The 18921-nt window shown below is 46.9% G+C and overlaps 1 protein-coding gene across 13 annotated transcripts in view; it reads right to left on the reverse strand.

Moving 5' to 3' along the window:
• Dscam2 (Down syndrome cell adhesion molecule 2) overlaps nucleotides 1–18921 on the reverse strand; it is a 95267-nt gene that overhangs the window by 9126 nt on the left and 67220 nt on the right. For 9 of the 13 annotated variants that reach the window (XR_013103135.1, XR_013103134.1, XM_076910941.1 and 6 more), the window contains exons 4-11: nucleotides 14085–14231; nucleotides 13847–13964; nucleotides 10200–10361; nucleotides 9778–10064; nucleotides 5835–5979; nucleotides 4204–4355; nucleotides 3341–3613; nucleotides 1371–1670 (exon numbers count right to left, since the gene is read on the reverse strand). Coding sequence is in view for 11 of the 13 variants with exons in the window: in XM_076910941.1 (XP_076767056.1) it covers nucleotides 1371–1670; nucleotides 3341–3613; nucleotides 4204–4355; nucleotides 5835–5979; nucleotides 9778–10064; nucleotides 10200–10361; nucleotides 13847–13964; nucleotides 14085–14231 (1584 nt within the window). In the remaining 2 variants the exon portion in view is untranslated. Of the gene's footprint in view, nucleotides 1–1370; nucleotides 1671–2201; nucleotides 3043–3340; nucleotides 3614–4203; nucleotides 4356–5834; nucleotides 5980–9777; nucleotides 10065–10199; nucleotides 10362–13846; nucleotides 13965–14084; nucleotides 14232–18921 lie in introns of those variants that run through there. The other 4 variants (XM_076910942.1, XM_076910940.1, XM_076910936.1 and 1 more) reach the window with 2 other exon arrangements.

An 18921-nucleotide genomic window follows, 5' to 3' on the forward strand; every position in this document is an offset into this window, starting at 1 on the left:
ATAATGATATATATACACAGACACGTAGGGTATATATTTATATATATATGTATATATATATGTATATGTATAAAGATATGCAGACATAAAAAGTCACAGCTACTTTGTAGTAAAAGAGAGCATGCAGATAAAAAAGTGTATGATGCTCACATACACGCACGCACGCAGGCCAGAAGATAGTTTCATTTCTGTTCGTACACATCGTCATTATCATTGCCATTATTATTTCTGTTTTAGTTTTGCTCGGTTGGTTGGTTGCTTCCGTTTGAAAAAAAACGAGTAAAAATAAGGAAAGGTGCAAACTGTTACCTTTATTATTCGGTCAAGTCAAGCAAACCTCGGGGGTCCACGAGATACCGACGCATTCCCAGAGAGCCAAAGCAACGTAAATGTAATACACACTGTGTCTTAGGGACGGGGAGTCCTCTGGATTTAGATGGGAACGGGACATAGACTCGATGACTGAGAGGTTCTCGATGATGACACGCGCGTGATCTCGCTACGAATAAAATCGATCGTTCCAATTAAAAAAGGAAATGCACGATCTTTTCTTTCTCTTGCATCGCTCGAGTCTACTGCATTTGTTTCGTTAAGCCGATGGCCATTGATCCGTGCGAGAACACTACGACGATTAACGATGGTGACGCAGGAGTCGAATTCTTAAAGCGTTATGATATGATATGATGGTTGCGGATGTTGATCGTGGCAATTAAGAGGGAGATGGATGTGACGGATCCATCGGGATGTAGAGTTGAATAGGGATCGCTAGGGTTGGTCTCGATCTCGACGATATTTTTGTCACAAGAATGTATTTGTTAACGAATCGATCTTTCGAGTTACGTTCCTTGAATTTAGAACTTGCAATCGATGTAATATATAATTTACCGACAAAAATTGTCAAGTGACTAATACTCTCATTTTCCAGACGACTACCAAAGAATAAGATGACGAGTAAGAATTCTAAACGACGCTGTACTATACTCTATAATAACGTAAACACAACTCCTCAAATTACTCTAGAAGCATGGTGCTTAATTACCAATGGAACAATGTGACAAAACCGACTAAATCGATCTATGACAAATACTAAAAAAGGGAACAATAAAAATCAGAACCACTCTACTGAAAACACAAATGAGAATTACAAAAATGTTAGAAAACATAAAAAAAACTTTCAATGGGTGACAAACTAATAGAATCCTCTCGCTTCGAAAGGTGTCGTCGAATCAGTGGCAAAGAATGTAGAGAAAAAAAAGGAAAGAAAAATTGCCAGTGTCTCCGTCGAGATCGATGATGGTCGAATCAGGTGGCGGGTCTCATCAAGGGTCAGGGGGATGATGATGGAAAAGGGTCGCCGATCATCTAGTTACCTTTTACCTGTAGCTTGGCCGTGTACCTGACCTCGGCGGCGGGGTTCGCGGCGACGCAGGTATAGTCGCCGGAGTGCTCGGCCGCGAGGTTCGTTATACTGAGGAGGCTCGAGTAAGGATCCAGCTGGGAGACGTTTGCGACGGATGCGAGATTTGGCGGCAAGGGAAAGGGAGTTTGGCCGTCTTTTAGCCAGGATATAGTCAAAGGCGGATCACCCGCCGCGACCCCGCACACCGTCCGCGTCCGCATCCCCTCGGATAGTCCCTCTTGGAACGTAAATGGCTCAATAATAGGGGGTACTGGAAAAGGTCAAGAGAGAAGAGAGAACCATACGTGAGAGCGAGAAAAAGATGGCACCAAAAAAACGCAAGAACCTTTCTTAATTCTTTTTTTCTTGTACCAGGTACAATGTGTTCATTATATATATATGTATTAATATATATATACGGTTAGTTTCTTTTTTTTTTTATATGGTAGCGGTATATGTTTTTATATATTATATATATAGACAGTAGTACGTCCATGTATATGTATAGATATATATATAGAATATAATATGTATATATATATACGTAGAATATGTACAATAGAGGCAGTATAGTAACGTAGCAATGTAGAGGAGAGAGAGGGTGGCCCCGCCGCGGACCTGCCCCTGCCGCCCTAAAACACCTTGTACACTTAACTTGGCATCGCACACTCACACCGGCCATACGGTCGTTCCCAACGCAAGAGCTAGCATTCGCCGACCCTTCGAAAATTCAGGTTTCGTTCCTCTTTAAATTGAAAAGCGACGCGCGCGAAATCGCGAATCATTGGTCCCGCGATTTGTTCGCGTTCCGGGGCTAGGCTAGGCAAGCGAGAGACTTTTCGAAGAGTCGAGCCGGGGACGAAGGGAGAAACATGGGAGATGAACAGTGTGGCAGGTCTCGTGCAGGAGGATGAGCCACGCTAAGCGTGAGCTGTCATCGAGTACGCGTCACCAGGTCTCTACGTTCCTGGATGACATGTGGTGGCTTTTGTATATTAGATGAGAAAAAAAAAACGAGACTCCGTCCCGAATGAACGCGTAAGAACCGAACCGGCTGCCGGATCACACACCTTCGTCGTGTCGTTTCACGTTTAAAGCTATTTACAGCGTGGCGAGAGAGCGCTAACACATCAAAGAACCGAGAGAGGAAGCGAGAACGAGGAAACGTGTGGCGAGATAGACGGTTGATTTGCGCATCGTGTAAGGTTGGAAGAACAGCAGTTTTAGATCCTCACGCGGTTCATTCGCGAGTGTGGGCAACCGTGTGTACGCACTCATACGTATCGTCACTCTTACGGATATTTCGGGCGGTCAGGCGGTCGTCGGGCAAAAGTGAAGGGGGCCTAGAGGAGGATTACCATGAACCACAAGCCGCTGCGTGTGTGATACCTCTGCGGCCAGATTACGGGCCACGCACGAGTAGTTGCCGTTGTGATCTGGAGATAAACTTTCAATCATCAGTATGCTATTGTACTGGTCCATATTGGTGACACTGACTCGCTCCGACGGCCCCATGGATCGTCCGTCCTTGAGCCAGGAGATCGAGAGAGGCAGATCGCCCCTTGTCACCGAGCAAGTCAACGTGGTTCGTTCGCCGAGATGGAGATCACGATCTGCCGTGAATGGGCTAATTTTGGGAGGAACTGGAATAATAACAATAACGACAGCTGGTGAGCTCGAGGAGCATAGACGAAGATAAACGCGTCGCGTCTGGGACCCTGGACATCTGCACCTAGAAATTCTTTTCCCTTTCCCCGTTTTCCTCTCCACTTTACTTTACTCGAACGTTCCATCGCGTTTCGTAGCAACGATTCTTTCGAACTACCGGGTTTTCTCTTCGTCTTTGCCCACGAGATAATGGTTAAGCCTTGGCCAATCTTCCGGTCGGCTTCGAAACACCTGCAACAATCGTAGAGTAGCTGATCGAACGTAACGCCTTACCGATCACTGCGACGTCCCCTGATCTCCTCGCGCTGTGCCCTTGCTTGTTCTTCGCTGAACACGTGTATGCACCAGCGTCAGTCTTCTTCTGCACGCTCGTGATGACCAACGTTCCATCTGGCAGCACTTTCTGTCGTAGGTCGTCTGGCAGCTCGCGATTCGCTCGTTCCCACTTGATTTCCTCGATGGGGTAGCCAGCGGCTGGGCACTTTAGGCGAAGAGTCTCTCCGGCCACAGCAGTTACCTTCGGGAACAGTCGAATGTAGGGAAGACCTGAAATAACGAGCAACGAACAATGAGTAGTGTACAATAAAATATGCTTTGTGATTACAAAGTTACTGAAAGAATAGAAACGATATTTTTTGTTCGCTTTAAAATAGGGAATCGCTTTGGTCTGACTATAGACGCGGTACTACTACTTGCACGTGGTTATAAGAAAGTTGATCTTTGAGAATAAAATTGAATGGAAAAGAATGGAATTTTTGTTCGGACATGCAGATTTTATGCAGAATAGAATGCAGCTGTCGCGAAAATGTTTTATTTTTAATGAAATTAATATTCAATTTGATGTACAGTCGTAGCGGCTGACATATGCGAGACCAATACTACTTGTTCTTCTGTTTCTCGTTAAAATTGACTAGCATCGACGGGGAAAATGCATTGTTTTGATATTCCGTGGCAATAAATTTATTTAGGCAAGTGAATTTTACTTCATTCGAGCAACTGGGAGCAGCAAAATGTGCGGGGAGCTTATAAATCAAGCTCAAACGTCAAATATACAAGTTGGATAAACTCCAACGGGATACCCACTTGTTAAACATTATTCATGAACTTGCGTTACAGAATTTAGACGTGAAATTTACCGTAAACGTTAAGACGAGCGGCATGAGTGACTTTTCCTGCTCGATTTTCAGCCGTGCAAGAATATTCTCCTCCATCTTCCACCATCACGTGGCTGATATTGACGTGCGATATAACGTCGCCGTGGACCGTCACGTATTGACCAATGACGAACCTTCGAACAGCAATCAGAAATCCTTTTTCAACGAACCATCGCGTTTTAAACGATAACGACTATTTTATAAATAAATGCAATGTATTTAAAGAAATTAAAATATATTTCCATTTCTGCTACGAAATCTATATGTCACGAGGACCCATATGTCCTATATATGATCCATATATGGAACTAATTTAAAAAATATCCAATACCACTCATTAATTTTTCCTTCATTTATATTATTAATTACTGTTGCCCAGAGAAAGAGGACGCACCGGCACCCCCTCTGGGAACGTTTCAAATTGAAACCATATCTCACAAGCGAAGCCCTCCACGCAATTTCAGGAAAATCCTTCAAGTTAATGAACAAAGTTTTTTTTCAATTAACGATTAACTTCGCTCGCTGGTGGCATCGTAACTTTCCGGCTCCGATATGCCGCGGAGCACCGCTTTTTAATTACCGCGTCGAAACGCACGTACCCAGCGGAAGCTGGCCGATTTCAATGAAGTTGCTAATTCCACGCCCGAGAGCTCGACGAGGAACAGCTTTCGCGGGGGAGACGTTCCATTTGTAGCTACGCGAACGGACAGCGGGTACCTCGTTCGAAAAGTAGGAAGGAAACGGTCGAGCACGAGGCGGGCGGCCGATAAAACGGCACTGGCGAGGAATCGCAGGGCGTCTTTTATGTCGGATCAGTCGTTAAACCGTACGAGAGCCACCATCCGTGTCATATCCTCTCGCGTCCGCCCTCCGCCCTTGCTTTCGCCTTTTTCCATTCTTCGACGCCGTTCTCGCGTGCCGTCGCGATAAATATCCTTGGCTTCTTGCGGGGATATTGCACTTGAAATTGAAATTGGCCACGGCTGCGGCAGATGCGGCCACTCGACTATCGACGCCCGGAGGGACGGGGGTTTCGTATTCTAATTGCGAGGCGACTGGCACGCGTTAAAACAATCGCTCGTCGAGTAACGACCGCGAGCTTTTTATGCATCGATCGGAAACGGGGTGGCATATTTTATCCCCTTGTTTGTTTCATTGCTCGCGGGGCCGAGGAGGTGTCGTTGAACTTCCGCTTGCGGAAAGTGGGTGACGGCATTCTTGTCGTAAGGTTCGGTGGATATCGCTTTTATATTTACAGTCTTGGCGACGATTTATTCATTTCAATGAAAGTTAAGCATTATTGAAATGCTTTCTTATTGAAGTCTAAACAATTAAAATAAAGTATAATTAATTTAATTATTCATTTTCAGACTCCTCAGGAGCACTTTTACCCTTCGATTACAAATTTCCGATCGTCAGAAACTGTAAGACTATAATTTTCTGTATTCCAGACTTCGAAATATAATCCCATAATTTCCCGGTTCCAATTAACCGAATCCACCCTTCAGGCTATACCGTCAAGTCGATACTGGCAACGATTAAAACGCACTTGCACCTCATTTCCTTTACAACCCATCGGTGTCTAGTTATCTGAGCAATTAACTGAAGCCTACCTTCCGTTGGTCGGCAGTGGAAAGCCATCCAAGGCCCAGGAGACCTGCGGTGTCGGGTTCCCAGCGGCGGAGCACTTCAAGGATACAGCCGGTCCTGGTTGCAACGTTTGCTCGATGAACGAGTAGAGCAGCATCGGTGGCGCGTCTACAACACCGGAAAACAGACGGTTTCAACCAGCTCGCATATTTCCTGCGGTGGGTATCCTTTATTTCCGACCATCGCACCCTCCCACCGACCACCACCCTCGCGACACTTTGTACGCGCGTTCTCGTACGACTTCAAAGAAGCATTTGAAGCACACGGTTATGAAACGTGCCAGGGAAATATCGCTGGAAATATCAGTAACGGTAGATGAATTGTGTTCCGCTTTTTCTGTTTCTTTTTTTTTCTCTATCGTTGCCATTCGCTGTCGCAGCGATGTTTCGATCGCGCGAGAGAGAAAGTCCGTTCGTTTCCGTCGCGCGAATGGAAGGAAGAAGCTGCCGATGGAAAGAAGAAGGTCGCGGGCGTCAGCTCGATCGGAGCGCGCGGGGGCTATTCGATTCGTACAATGACCGCGACGCGAATCGAATCCATCTCGTTAAGAACGATACGCCGCGACGGAGGCTGGGGATGGTAGAGAAAAAGAAAGTAGGAATCCCCGTTTGCTTCGGGGTGGAGAAGAAAGAACAAGAGGCAGGAGCGTGAAAGACCACGGCGGATTCTTGATTCTGAAAGCCGCCGCGCCTGCCTGGTTGGCTGGCTGGCTCCCGCGCATCGCGATAGAAAACGAAAGACAATGGGCTCGCTGCGATGGAAGCACACGGCCGGGATATTTTTTCTCTCTCGATGTTTCTATCTCGACGACACGACGACTGGGTGGCCGGGAGGCCGTGTGGGAGTGGTTTCTAGAGGGTGGAAACGACGGTCCTGGGAAGAAAGAAAGGGGTAGAAGGTAGACGACGGCAAAGGAGAACGGGAAGGTCCAAGATCGAAGTCGAGGCTCTCTTGGATGACGCGGAGGAGCGAGGCTCGCAGGACGAGGGACTTCTCATAATTAAAAGTGTCGATTTCGTCGTCATTAAAAATGCTCGAGCGTCCCGTTACAAAGGACAGTTCCGTCGTCTAGAACCGGAGAGTAGCGGATGGAGAAGGAGGGACTGCGAGAGAGCCGGAGAGCGGACGAGGTGGATGGAACACTTTTCGTCTAGGGTGAATACAGACACAGGGTGGGAGATAGTGCTCGCGGATCCGTGAGGAAATTGATGAACCTCGTCTCGATGCCTCCGAGCGATCGTCAATACGTAGTCGCGGGACCGCGAGAGCTCGACCACCGGTTTCAATAAAACGGAATTCCTAGCTGGCATTTATTCGTCTGTCTGCCTTGGGGGAGGATCGCGGGGGAAGTGGACAAGTTGCGAATGTCGGAGCTGAAGGAAGAAGGCGAGAAGAGGAGAAGTTTCCAAAGATTGTCAGACGATTCTGCTATTCGAGATAAGTGAGTTTTAGAAACTGAACGAGTGACGTGAGAAGCCTTGCAATTAAGCTCGGTGCATGTTTCTGTAAATAGGTCCGGACAAATTGAATGTAAATCGAAGTTGAATAGTAGCAATTTAAAATAATCATCTCCCTTGAAGGAACTAGAAGATAAGGTCCTGGAATGCGAATCTCTTTGCAACAACGCGTTGAAACGAGTAACAAACGAGCAAGTTTCACGAAGAAGAAAAAACTCTAGATCGTCGAGGCGTAATCACGAAGCTGTGAATCTTCATTCGCATACCCGGTCGAAAAATATGAGGCAGGCCGGTTGCGGTGGTATTCGCGAGAAGAGCGAAATTTCATAATGCGCCGTAGCTCATAATTCCCACGGGGCTGTAATATCCAACGTTCGCGTTTTTAATGCGCGCAAATTTTTCCTCCCAAAAACCTCGTACAAAGCGGAGAAAACTGAAGGATGGCGGAGTAAAAGATAGCGGAAGCGGATTACCAGTCGAGGACGATCGGAACGCAATTCGTCTCTATTTGGTTCGTGCTCGTCAACGAGATGACTCTACCCCTCGTTGTCCCGCCTTTCTACCCGCCTTTTTCCTAATCGTAAAATTGCAAAGAATAGAGAAATCTCTTCCAGCCTCATTTCCTATCTCACCGTCTCTGTTCCTCCTTCCCTCGCTCTATCCGCCTCTCTGTAGCTCTGTCCATGGACCATGGTACCGTCCTTACCACGGTACCCGGTAGCTCGAATTCCCTTTGACGTAAATTCCGTGCATTACCGACGCTGACGAGCGAGAGACGCTAACTTCATTGTTGTTTCAAAGGCCCTCCTCTCGCTGGTTTCCACCCGCGTCCCTCGCCAACGGGACGTCCCTCTTTCACGCGCTACTCTTCATCCATAGGTGGATGGTCCAGATGTAGGGCAAACGGTCGAGGGAGAGAGGGAGAAGGGAAGAGATGCCTCGTGGTGGTTACCAAAGAGTAACAAGGGCAAAAGGGATAGTGCAGGAGGGGGTTGATAGTGTGATGGTAGCGGCGTGGATGCTGAAGGAGGCGACGTAGCGGGATGAGAGGAGCTAAAGCGGTGTAAAAGAAGCCTCCTCCACTTCAAAGTGGAGGCCTAACTCGCTCGAAGTAACGGACCACGTGGTCGACGCCCTCTTTCCATCGACAATCAAGTTCTCCGTAATGCGATCGATTACGTTGGCTACAGAATGGGTGAAGCTAGTTTCGGTGATCTGCATCGAGTCACTTTTGGCACGTTATCGGTGTCGAACGGGTCAGATCGATTCTCTCTAGTCTCGACTCGGGGAAAGTATTTCGTGGGCCACGGAGCTCGATTTTTGGCGATCGATGAGCGAAGTTGTGTACCTAGTTCTTTGAATTCTGTATCGTGGTCTGTATATGTGTAGATAGTGAAATATAACGTCTCTCTGTTGCTTGGAAATGATGAAAACACTACAGTATCTTCTCTAGGAAGGATGTTCTAAACTTACGACATTAGACAAGGAAGTAATTAAATACACTGGTTACTGAATTCGTAAGAATGAAATAGTTACCGCTTAATGGATTGTAGAACATTCAATACGTTTGAATCAAGGAATTATTCGAGAGCCAGAATCTCATTTGGACTTAACAATTAAAGTTTATAGAAAGGTGCCCAACGCAGTAGCAATTGGGTCGATTGTGTGCCAGCTGAAGGTGGAAGTATTAAAACATTGATTACTTTATCGGTAACTTCACCAAGAAATTTCTAAATATATTACTCGTTAAATAAATTAGTGAAAAGCGAGAACCGTTCCCGTGTTAATTGTATCACTCGCATTCACGCGGAGGCGATAAAGTTTCGAGGTGCAGAAAATGCATCTTCGAGAATGACCTAATTTGCTTTCCGCGCCGTCGAAGGTGGGATAGCACTGGGAAAAGTGAATTTATACGTATGCATAGACCTATTGAAAGCCCCTCATCTGCAATTCTGATCGAAACTGCGCCGCAACTTTCCGTGTAATTTTCCTTTGTACCAGTTCAAATCGAAATGAAGCCGAGTATGTGGAATCTAGTAATTGAGATCGGGTCGAATCGAATCAAATATCGGGGATACGCGTACGCGGCACTCACGTTCACGTGTTTCCGCATGCGAGAACTCGTATCGCTAATCAACCAACTTCGGCATAACTTTTCATTAAATATTGTTGGATATTTCTCAAACGCGGTACGATAATACTATAGCACGTTCGAGGAGTATAGCTCGAGAAATAATTACGAAGAAAATATTTCAGCCAAAAGAGATGTCGTCAACCTAGAATCGCGAAACGTTTCGTCGCTTCTATTGTCATTGCTTTACGGAATGAATTACCCAATCAATTCAAGTACGCAAAAAAATTGAGAGATAAGAAAATGTTCTTATTGTAACACCCTGAACAATATTTTCTTCCTCTATACATGCCAGGAAACGAATATTTGGCTACGTACCGCCCAGTTGTAGCTCCGCTGAGGCCTGTGCAGTGTCGCCTTCGGATCGTCTGACAATACACTGATACATTCCACGATCTTCTCTGCTAATGCTGTTCAGCTTCAATAATTCCGATTGTCTGCCTGTGCCCGGCAGCTGGCGGCCATCCTTGTACCAGGTAACAACAAAGTGTGGTCCGGCTTGCGGATACATGCTGAACTCGCATCTAAATTCCGCGTTGCCCCCTAAATGGACGCTGAGCAACGGTGGAGTCACTTCCACGTGCAATGGGGCGGTCACGATCAGCCTGAGGAACAATTCCCTCTGTACTCCTGCCTCTGTTTGCCAGAGAACTTCGATCTCGAAACGCGGAATTTTCAACCGTGTCGAAACGAATTTTTAATCGATCTTTCGCTTTCCACGATTATAGTTACTTAATTACCGAAATTCAGCGCTGACCTCGCCACCAGGGTTGGACACTGAGCAGCGATAAATGCCACTGTCTTCTAACGTCACAGCTTCGAGGGCCAGGACGGAGCCTAGCAGTCTGGTTCTTGGCCCAGAGAGCACCAGCATCGGCTCTGAACCGGTTTGTGCGTACCATCTGAAAACGACAGTCGATCGAACTGTAAACGCAATGCTAAACGTATATCGGGTTATTTCACGTTCGAAAGTGTTTCAGGAATATTTTGGCAATGATTTAAGGGGCACATAAAGTTTAACGGCAGATTAACGAGCTATAAAGCTCAAAAACACTTTCCGCTTATGGCCACGGCTCGTTAAACTCCTTCTCGAGCTCGTATCTGAATTATCTCTTTACTTAATCGACCTGTATCCTACTTCTCTGTTTTACAACCCCTGTCTCTACTAAATTCACCGAAAATCATTCTACGGTATCGTTTGAAAATTGCACGAAGTAACAAAGAAAGCCTGAAACCGAGTCGATCGCGGCAAATACTCCCATAATCGCAATTAATTCAACATCACAAAGTCCTCTTCACAGTCCAGTTGATGTACCATCCAATTACATTAACTCGATCCGATTCGAACCGCGTCGACCACCAGAGGTACAATTCGCGGGGCTTCGACAGAATATCCCGCTACAAAATTTCGCTGGCAAACGCAAAGGTCCTTTGTGGAGGCCCGGAGAAAATAGATCCTGGCAACATTCCATTCCGCCGTGGGTCTTCCGCCGCGCGGAAAATTCTCGAACGTCGCGCGGCCCGATGCTCTCGATGGTAACGCGGTTTGCATGATTGCGATTTAATGCCCCCCGCCATTCTCGACACTCGGTGCCCCGTGTCCGAGCGGGAATAATTTTTCACGACGAAAGGAAAAGCGGGGCGTCGAGACGAAGGGGCGAGACGAGGGGCGGTTCAATTTCGCTGGTTCTCAGGCGACCCAGAAACGACATCGCGTCGCATCCACCGCGAGCATTTATCCCGGAGATACCCCGCTTTCCCTTGCTCCTCTAACTTCTTGACAGTTTTCGATCGGACCGTGTTGCCTCGCGCCACACCAGGAGATCTCTCGCGATCTTTCCTTCTCTTTTTCTTCGCCAGGTTTCTTGCATTCTCTTTCTCTCTCTCTCTCTCTTCCTCTTCAGTTGATCTTCCTTTCGCGCTTGTTTCTTCTTTTCCCTCCTCGCTTCGGCCGAGTTCACCCCGGAATGTCGTTTCTCGCGTCCTTGCTCGCTCCTGGACGGCCTGACACGGTAACGGAGTCGAGTCCCCCGGGGAATTTTAGCCGATAGTCCGAGCCGAGTTAGAGGGAGTCGGCAGGCAAGAAGTTAGCAGCTGGAGCTCGTACAGCGGATCAGTTCTTCGTTTCCTTTGAGGGTGTTAGGATAGCCTCGTCGGCGGCGCAGGCACTTTATGCGATATTTATTCGAGCGATTGAATCTCTCCTCGGCGTTTTGCTCGGGGAATTTTATCGGGTTTCATCGCAAATACGCGTAGGAGTCTTTGATTTGCACACGCTCTCTGCGATTACTAAGCGAGTCGGGCTAAGTTCCTAGGTTCAATCGATTAGTCGAAGTTACGTCACGTTTCGGGATCATGAAACATACGGGAGCGATCGTGTTGTGTACACAGTTCATTAGATAGATTCAGGTGGATTGGCTGGCATTAATTTGCGAAGCCGGTGAAAACGGATGTTTGAATTTGGATTTGGTAAATAAGTAGATCTATTTCGTTAACTCGCGCAGGAGATACCGTATCGATAGGAACGAATCATGTATACGATGGTTATTTTAATACCAACACGTACGAACATATTTATTCCAAGTGATTATTAATTTCATTGTATGAACTCGACTGAACAATATTATTTCGTTTCTCTTTTAATTAATATTCTAATCCATCAAGAAATGAAAAACGTGACGCTGTTTTGAAGAGGCGACTTATTTCGTAGCCGTCGTTCCATTTCTCATTTAATTAATACCTTAATCGCACCAGGAATAAAAAACGTAATATCTTCCGACGCGTATTTCACTCATAAATCCAGGGTGTAACCCGAATCTCGCAGTAAGAAGAGGCCAGGTCCTCCGTTTCATCCGCAGGGATTAGTATCACTGGTTCGTCCAAGTAAGCGCCTCGCAAAACAGCTTGGCACGAGGACGCGCCGCATTGGCCAGCGATACTATCGCCGATAAATGTTCATCCCTTCCGACGTTTCTTGTCCCGTGCATGCATTTGCCCGTGATCCCGCCAGGGAAAGGGGGCCCGGAAATTCCGAGGTAGAGAAAGGAAAAAGCCTGTGGAACGGAAGCCCTCCTCGAAGACCCGGTGAGCGACATGGAGAGCTTCCGATTGTGCTCCGTTCGCGGGGTTTCACGTTCGAGTGCTCCCACTTTTCCTCGATCAAAGTCGCGCCCAGTCCTTATTCCTTTACTTACCTTCCGCCTCGAACATCCCTGTCCCACGATCCTCCTCCTCCTCCTCCTCCTCCTACTCTCTCGCCTCTCGTTTCGCATCCCGGCCTTTTCGTTCTTCCTCGTTCCTCGTCCCATCTGCACTGTCGCTGAGAAATGCAAGTCGCAATTTTCTCTGTGGCAGACGCGACGGATTAGAGGACACGTCTCTTTGCGCCCTCCGCGTTCCACTTTTTTGCCAACTTCTACGTGGTACAGGCGGGTCTCGGGACGGGGTGAGTTTCCGTCAATCGCGAGCCGTGTACGTTCGCCCTTTTGTCGTTATCGAGGTGGATGAGGTTTAATGTTGAGACGTTTACGGTGATTTATATTGCCGTATGGTTTTCGTTTCTCGATGGAGAACAATTTCTTTTTTTAGGAATCGTGTTCCATATATTTTCATATAAATTATATGAATATGTAATTACTTTGTTTTATACGGTATAATTTAGGTAATATTTAATGAATGTAATATTACTACATTATTATAATTACTGTTGCAGATGGATTATGTTGTAATACGTGAAACATGGATGATGCATTTGTACGTTAACGAGGATTAGCGTACGTTATGCGTTCAGATTCCCTTCAATTCAATTACTCGCTTTCTTGCAGAATTCATTTCAACAATAAACAGTAAATTAAAAATCTCAATTCGTCGCGATTCGTCGAATCCGGAGTTAAGGGTGCATCCATTAAAAGACTGCGAGGTTTCGCATCGAATAACCGAACGCACTTACGGGCATCCCAACGAATAATAAATTTCCACATGTTGCATCGTAACGTGCTCTGATGCTACCCAGGAAAGAGTATACTTCCAACGACGCACAGTTTTCTCGGTGACCAGACAATTTAAGCGTGGATTTCGCGTTTCTGTTGCTTTGAACCGACGACTACTATCCGCCGCCTCGTAATTGCATCGTACAATTCGTTTACATCGTTCGCAATAATAATAACGGTAAATTTACCAGCGGACAAGCTATCGGTTTTCGATTATGCGTAATTATACCCACGATTGTTTGCGCGTATTATAATCGGTTCGATTTGTATTCGCCCCCTCGAGGGCCAGTTAATCAGCAGCGAATAAAAGTTAAGACATCTCGATCGATTCGCGCCCAGTTTCTATTCGCTAGTTTCGATTAAATCCCCTCGATCGGTCTTCTCTAATAGAAACTCACCGGTATTCGGGGGTTGGACAGGCCTGCGCCACGCAGACTAACGACGTTGATTCATCTTGAGCGACGTGGACCACGCCGGAGTTTTCAAGAATCACCGGCGCCATCACCCCTCTGTGATCTGCGAGAAAACGAACCAACCGCGAGCGGATTAATGCGGCGGGTAATTGGAAAAAGGGATCGGGGAATTTTTCGGGGATCGAAAAAATCGACAAGCCTGTCGGGGTGGAAAAATTGCTACCTGCTATCCTGACGTTGGCCACGGTACTGACGACCACCTGCCTGGTGAGCCGATGCATCGTTCGACATCTGTAACCGTGTATCTGATCGCTGAATTCCAGACTGTGGACTAGAAGTTCGCCAGTGGGTAGCAGGTGGAACTTTCCATCTGAAACAAAAATCCGTGTTCTTTTTATTTCTTACCGTTACTGGTAATTTCGCGAGTCTTCGTTTCGAGGGAAATTTCAGGTGTTGCCGAAGTTCGAGCGGCGAATGTTAAAATTAGATTCGAAGCAACGCTTGAATAACATCCGACAATGAAAAGCGTTAAAAATGCACACGAGACTTTAAAGAACAGCTATTTGCGCTCTCGACTAATCATAGACTAATCGAGTTCGTCACGTGTCCTACTGTTCTCCAGTCGTTTATCATTGATGCCTTCTGAATTTTACAACTGTTTTGCCTTCAAATCGACGTTTCGAACTTTCTAATCTCGTTACTCGGAGTTTTCGTTCCATTTCGAGTCAGCTAGCGGTCCGTTTATCGAACATCCAGTGTGACACGGGCGTCTTCCTAAGCTCTGTATTATTCATATCCGCGGCCGCGCGCCGTAATAATTGCCCCGGACGTTTTCCGATAAACCGGCATGCAGATTCGGAATTATCTTTAATAACTCCGCGGCGCCGATGCGACGAGCTATCGGCCGCCATCCGCGATATTTTCGCCGCTGGATAAGCGAACGGTTTTACCGTTACGATAATTATGCTAATTCTGGGATTTCCACCGGCCTGTTCCGGATGACTGGCGTAGATACAATCTCCACCGTTCTTGCCCTGGCTTAAGCCCCCGCTCGTTCCTTAGATAAGCCGCAGCAACGTTAATGACGGTAGTTATCCTAAACATTCGCAGTCGTTTCGCGAAACCCCCTCGCGCCCCATCGTACGGGATCTTTGGGGTAGTTTGTGAATACATGATTATAGTAGCGCGGGAGTGCTCGTCTTACCGCTGGTTTCGTTCTTTATTTTATCGCCCATTGTCCGTTACCTCTCCTCTCCTCTTGTTGCTCTTTCCCGCGCACGCATTGTTTCCTTCTGTTTCCCTCTTGGTATCTAACGTTCGTTTTTCCAGTTCCGCTCTCTTGGCCCGTAGTTACTTTTACGTCCCCCGGTGTTGTTCGCCGCCTCTGTTGGTTCTGTTTTTAACGTTCTTTTCACTAGTGTTTTTCTTCCCGTTTTTATATCCAGAGAAGAGTTTTAATTCAGCCCTCCTTCTATCCCCATTTGCTCTAGTGTTTGCTTCAGTATTTCCTTCCTTTTTGTATTTGGTCTCTATTCTAGTGACCTTTCCTGCGATTTATAACAACCAGCTCCTATTGTTTTCGCCCCTCCTTTCGACTTTTGTTAACTCGTTATGCTCTGATTCGCTTCAATCCTTCGTCTCAGCCTCCGCCTCTTTACATTCGCCACCCTTTGTCAGCGTCTCCGCGATTTTTACCCCCTCGCGGTCTCTCCGTTTCATCTTTCTCCACGTCTTCCCCGTCTGCTTCGTCGTTCCTACTCCTCGTCTTATCTTCCACTCGACTGAAGTTTTTCAACCGCGATTTTAGACGGCCAATTCCCTCTTTCAACCCCCTAGCGTTCTCCACCGCTTCCGTCGCTCGTTCTCGTCCTTCTCCGTCCCTTGACAGCGGCCATCCCTATCTCACGGCGCATGTTATTGCGTCTACGTGCGAGAACACATTCGGCCACGAGACATTAGCGCAGCTAAGACCGGCTGAGATAAGCGGCCCTCCTAAATAGCGATTGTCGGGCCAAGTCAGCCGGCTTGGATGGGTTATGTAGTTTCGGTATTACACTCGATGCTGCTACCTACGCCTGCCCGCACGGATCTATTCAGTGTAGATGGGTGTACGTATGTACCACGGGGCTATGTACCTAGTCGTACATACAAGCGCGTACATGTGTACGCGGGCGTACCGGGGTAGGAACCGTCGGTGACTGCCTCGAATTACGTGCAGTCTGACCAAGGTGCTATTAGTAAGATGGATATGTTACGGTTACAGAAATATAGCGCCACCGACTGGGAACAAAGGCCACGTATTATTATGTAGGTTGTGGGGGATACGAGGTGCGCCATGAAATTAGAGATCAAGGGGTACGATGTTGAAGAATAGTCTATCGACATCTGTTTCTATGACTCGTTTTTCGGAAATTGAAAAGGACAATTCGTTAACATTTTTATTTTATTGTTCAAAGTTTACTCGACGCACTTCCGGACGCCAATTTTGGAATATTTTCATTTGACCAACGATCGTTGAATGCACGCGCTCCGCGTTCTGTTCGCCGCGAAATTTTCAATTCGGACGCAGAATTATACTGAGGGGGAACAAAGGATAAAAATTGGAAAAAAGTAATAGCATGTATGCAGATGCGGCCAGAACAATGAAACGGAGAACAGCATTGTATCGGTGCAGTTTTATCATCGCGCAGGTGCACGCTCGCGTACGGTCTACTTTGCAACCCTTCGTGTCCTTAAAACAATATCATCGCGTAAGGACTTCTAACGCGAAGCAATTAAAACCACTGGTCCGTTCTTCGCGACAATTTCGAGCGAACGTCCGCCAATCCAGTTTGGAAAAATCGTTCTTCTGTAAAGAACTGGCAATATCGGGGTCGCGGAGTAACACTTGTGCGCCTGACTATGTGTATCGAAGCGCACAGGGGATGAAATATGCGCGCGCGTATGTCGAATTAATTGCAGGATGATCCTGACAGATGTGCAAGGGGTTGTATGTTACGGATACGCGTGGAATGTTAGTCATACAAGATAAACCAAAGTCACGAGAGGAAATTAGAATGCGATATTTTTTCGCGCTGTGAGAGATTGATGGGAAGTGGTTCGTCATCTGATTTTTGGGACACGAGTCGATAGTGTGGAACGACATATAAAGTTAAATTATTTCACTCTGTGTTTCCACTGCTTTTTATTACCTAATTCGTTTTCGAAATGTGATCGTCACCTGTTATGACTCTACACTCGTCGGTACCATTTCCGTCTACCTGTCGAAAGTATTACTATTCCGATCAGAAAACAGGACTTCCTTCTGGTGAAGGCAGACGGAAGCGGTGGAGATAAAAAGAAGTTGGCGAAATTTAATTCCTCGCGGACATCCGGTAAGCTGAACACGTTCCGATACGAACGATACCGCGAGTTTCTCCGTCATATTTGTTACATCTCTGTCGAGCACGATTTTCTCCGATCGCACGGTGGACGCGTACGTGTTTGCAACGGGAAATGGTCGAAACAAGTAGCCGATGGATGATCAATTTCAATTTCCACCAGACGCGGTCATTTATTTCTACTCCAATGTTGTCCACTGAAAGAGACGGATCTTCTCGCGATAGTCGACGCTCAGTGGGTTTAATAGCCGTGGCGGGGTATAAATCAGGGCCAACGAAGACAGTATCCTTGACAGTCGCTTGATCTGTGGCGGTGCCTTCCGCCACCGGAGTGCCTTCCATCAGCCGCAATTCCCATAAGGTCTCCGCTTGTATGGCAGCCCGCGACTCCTTGAAATAGACGCCTCGTTGCAACGGCGAACGGGTGCACGTCTTGGATGTGGGGTTTGCTAAATAGCTATGTTGACAAGTTCACTAACAGATAATAGTCGAAACGTGACGAGGATCGCGGTAGATCGGCCAGATTAGGATGCTCAAACCCACGGATCGTGAATACTAAAGAGAGTGCCACGAAGTTTGACGGGCAGATATTCCCGGGGGTGTAGGATCGGTTCCGTTTTAAGTCTGCCTACGTAACTGACACCCGAGATCGTGCTCTCGCACACCGTCCCTCTCTTTCGCTCTTGTCCCATTTTTGCAACAGAGCATCGCCATTCCAGCGTTCAAGCTGTTTAAATAAATTTTTTCAACTGCAGAGTGCGTTTCGAATTAATCTTCAACGGTACTTACAATTTTCTACATGTTTTTAATTATTCTTCTTTTCCAATGTAGAATCGTTTGTATTTCAGATACGGATTTGTTGAACCCAAGGGGAATTCGATTCTAAAAGTGCGTACAGTCCGTGAACGCTAATAGGATCGCGGAAAAAAGTTCTAACGAGGAGAATAACCGTAAAGGAAACGGCGAAGTTCGCACCGGAAAAGCCAGACGGGTGGATGCCGTAGGGGGGTTGCTCCCGTTAAAAACAAAGCGACACGCAGCGAACTTTATGTATCGCGCGATAACAACGCCAATATCTTCGTGTCGAGAGCGACGCGCGTGTTTTTACGGCCGTCTTTTTGCACGGTCGCATAAAAGTAACGCTGGTCCCACCCCCGCTGCCTGCATGCGAGTCGCTCGCTCGAAAACCGTGCGACAAAGCCATCGTTGGATACCAGCCAGCTCTGTATTTTTTCCTCCACCCGTTATCGACAATGAATATGTCCGCGTCCCGACCTGGTACGATTATAAAATTTGTCGGAGCAACTGGGAGATAAAAAATAAAGCGAGCACTCGCGAGAGACGGGAATCGAACGATGGCGGACGAGGATAGAAGGAGACAGAGGAGAACGACGAGGAAGGGAAATAATTACCGGCTAGCAGAGGAGCGTGGATCGGCGTAAAGATCGCGAGATCATCCTCAAACGGTGTTAACAACGCCGCGTCGCGTCCAATTAAAGGGATTACTAATTAAGCTTACTAATTAATAACGCGGGGACCAGCGTGATATTACGCTTTAATTACCGAGTATCATCTTTTTCAATCCGACGTCGTGGCAGTAACAGGAGGATGGAGCGGTAGAGACGCGGGAGAGACAAGGCCGTCCGACGTTCTTAAATCCAATTAATTTCTACGACTATT

The sequence above is a fragment of the Xylocopa sonorina genome, chromosome 3 (genome assembly GCF_050948175.1).
Source record: "Xylocopa sonorina isolate GNS202 chromosome 3, iyXylSono1_principal, whole genome shotgun sequence".
Classification (NCBI taxonomy): domain Eukaryota; kingdom Metazoa; phylum Arthropoda; class Insecta; order Hymenoptera; family Apidae; genus Xylocopa; species Xylocopa sonorina.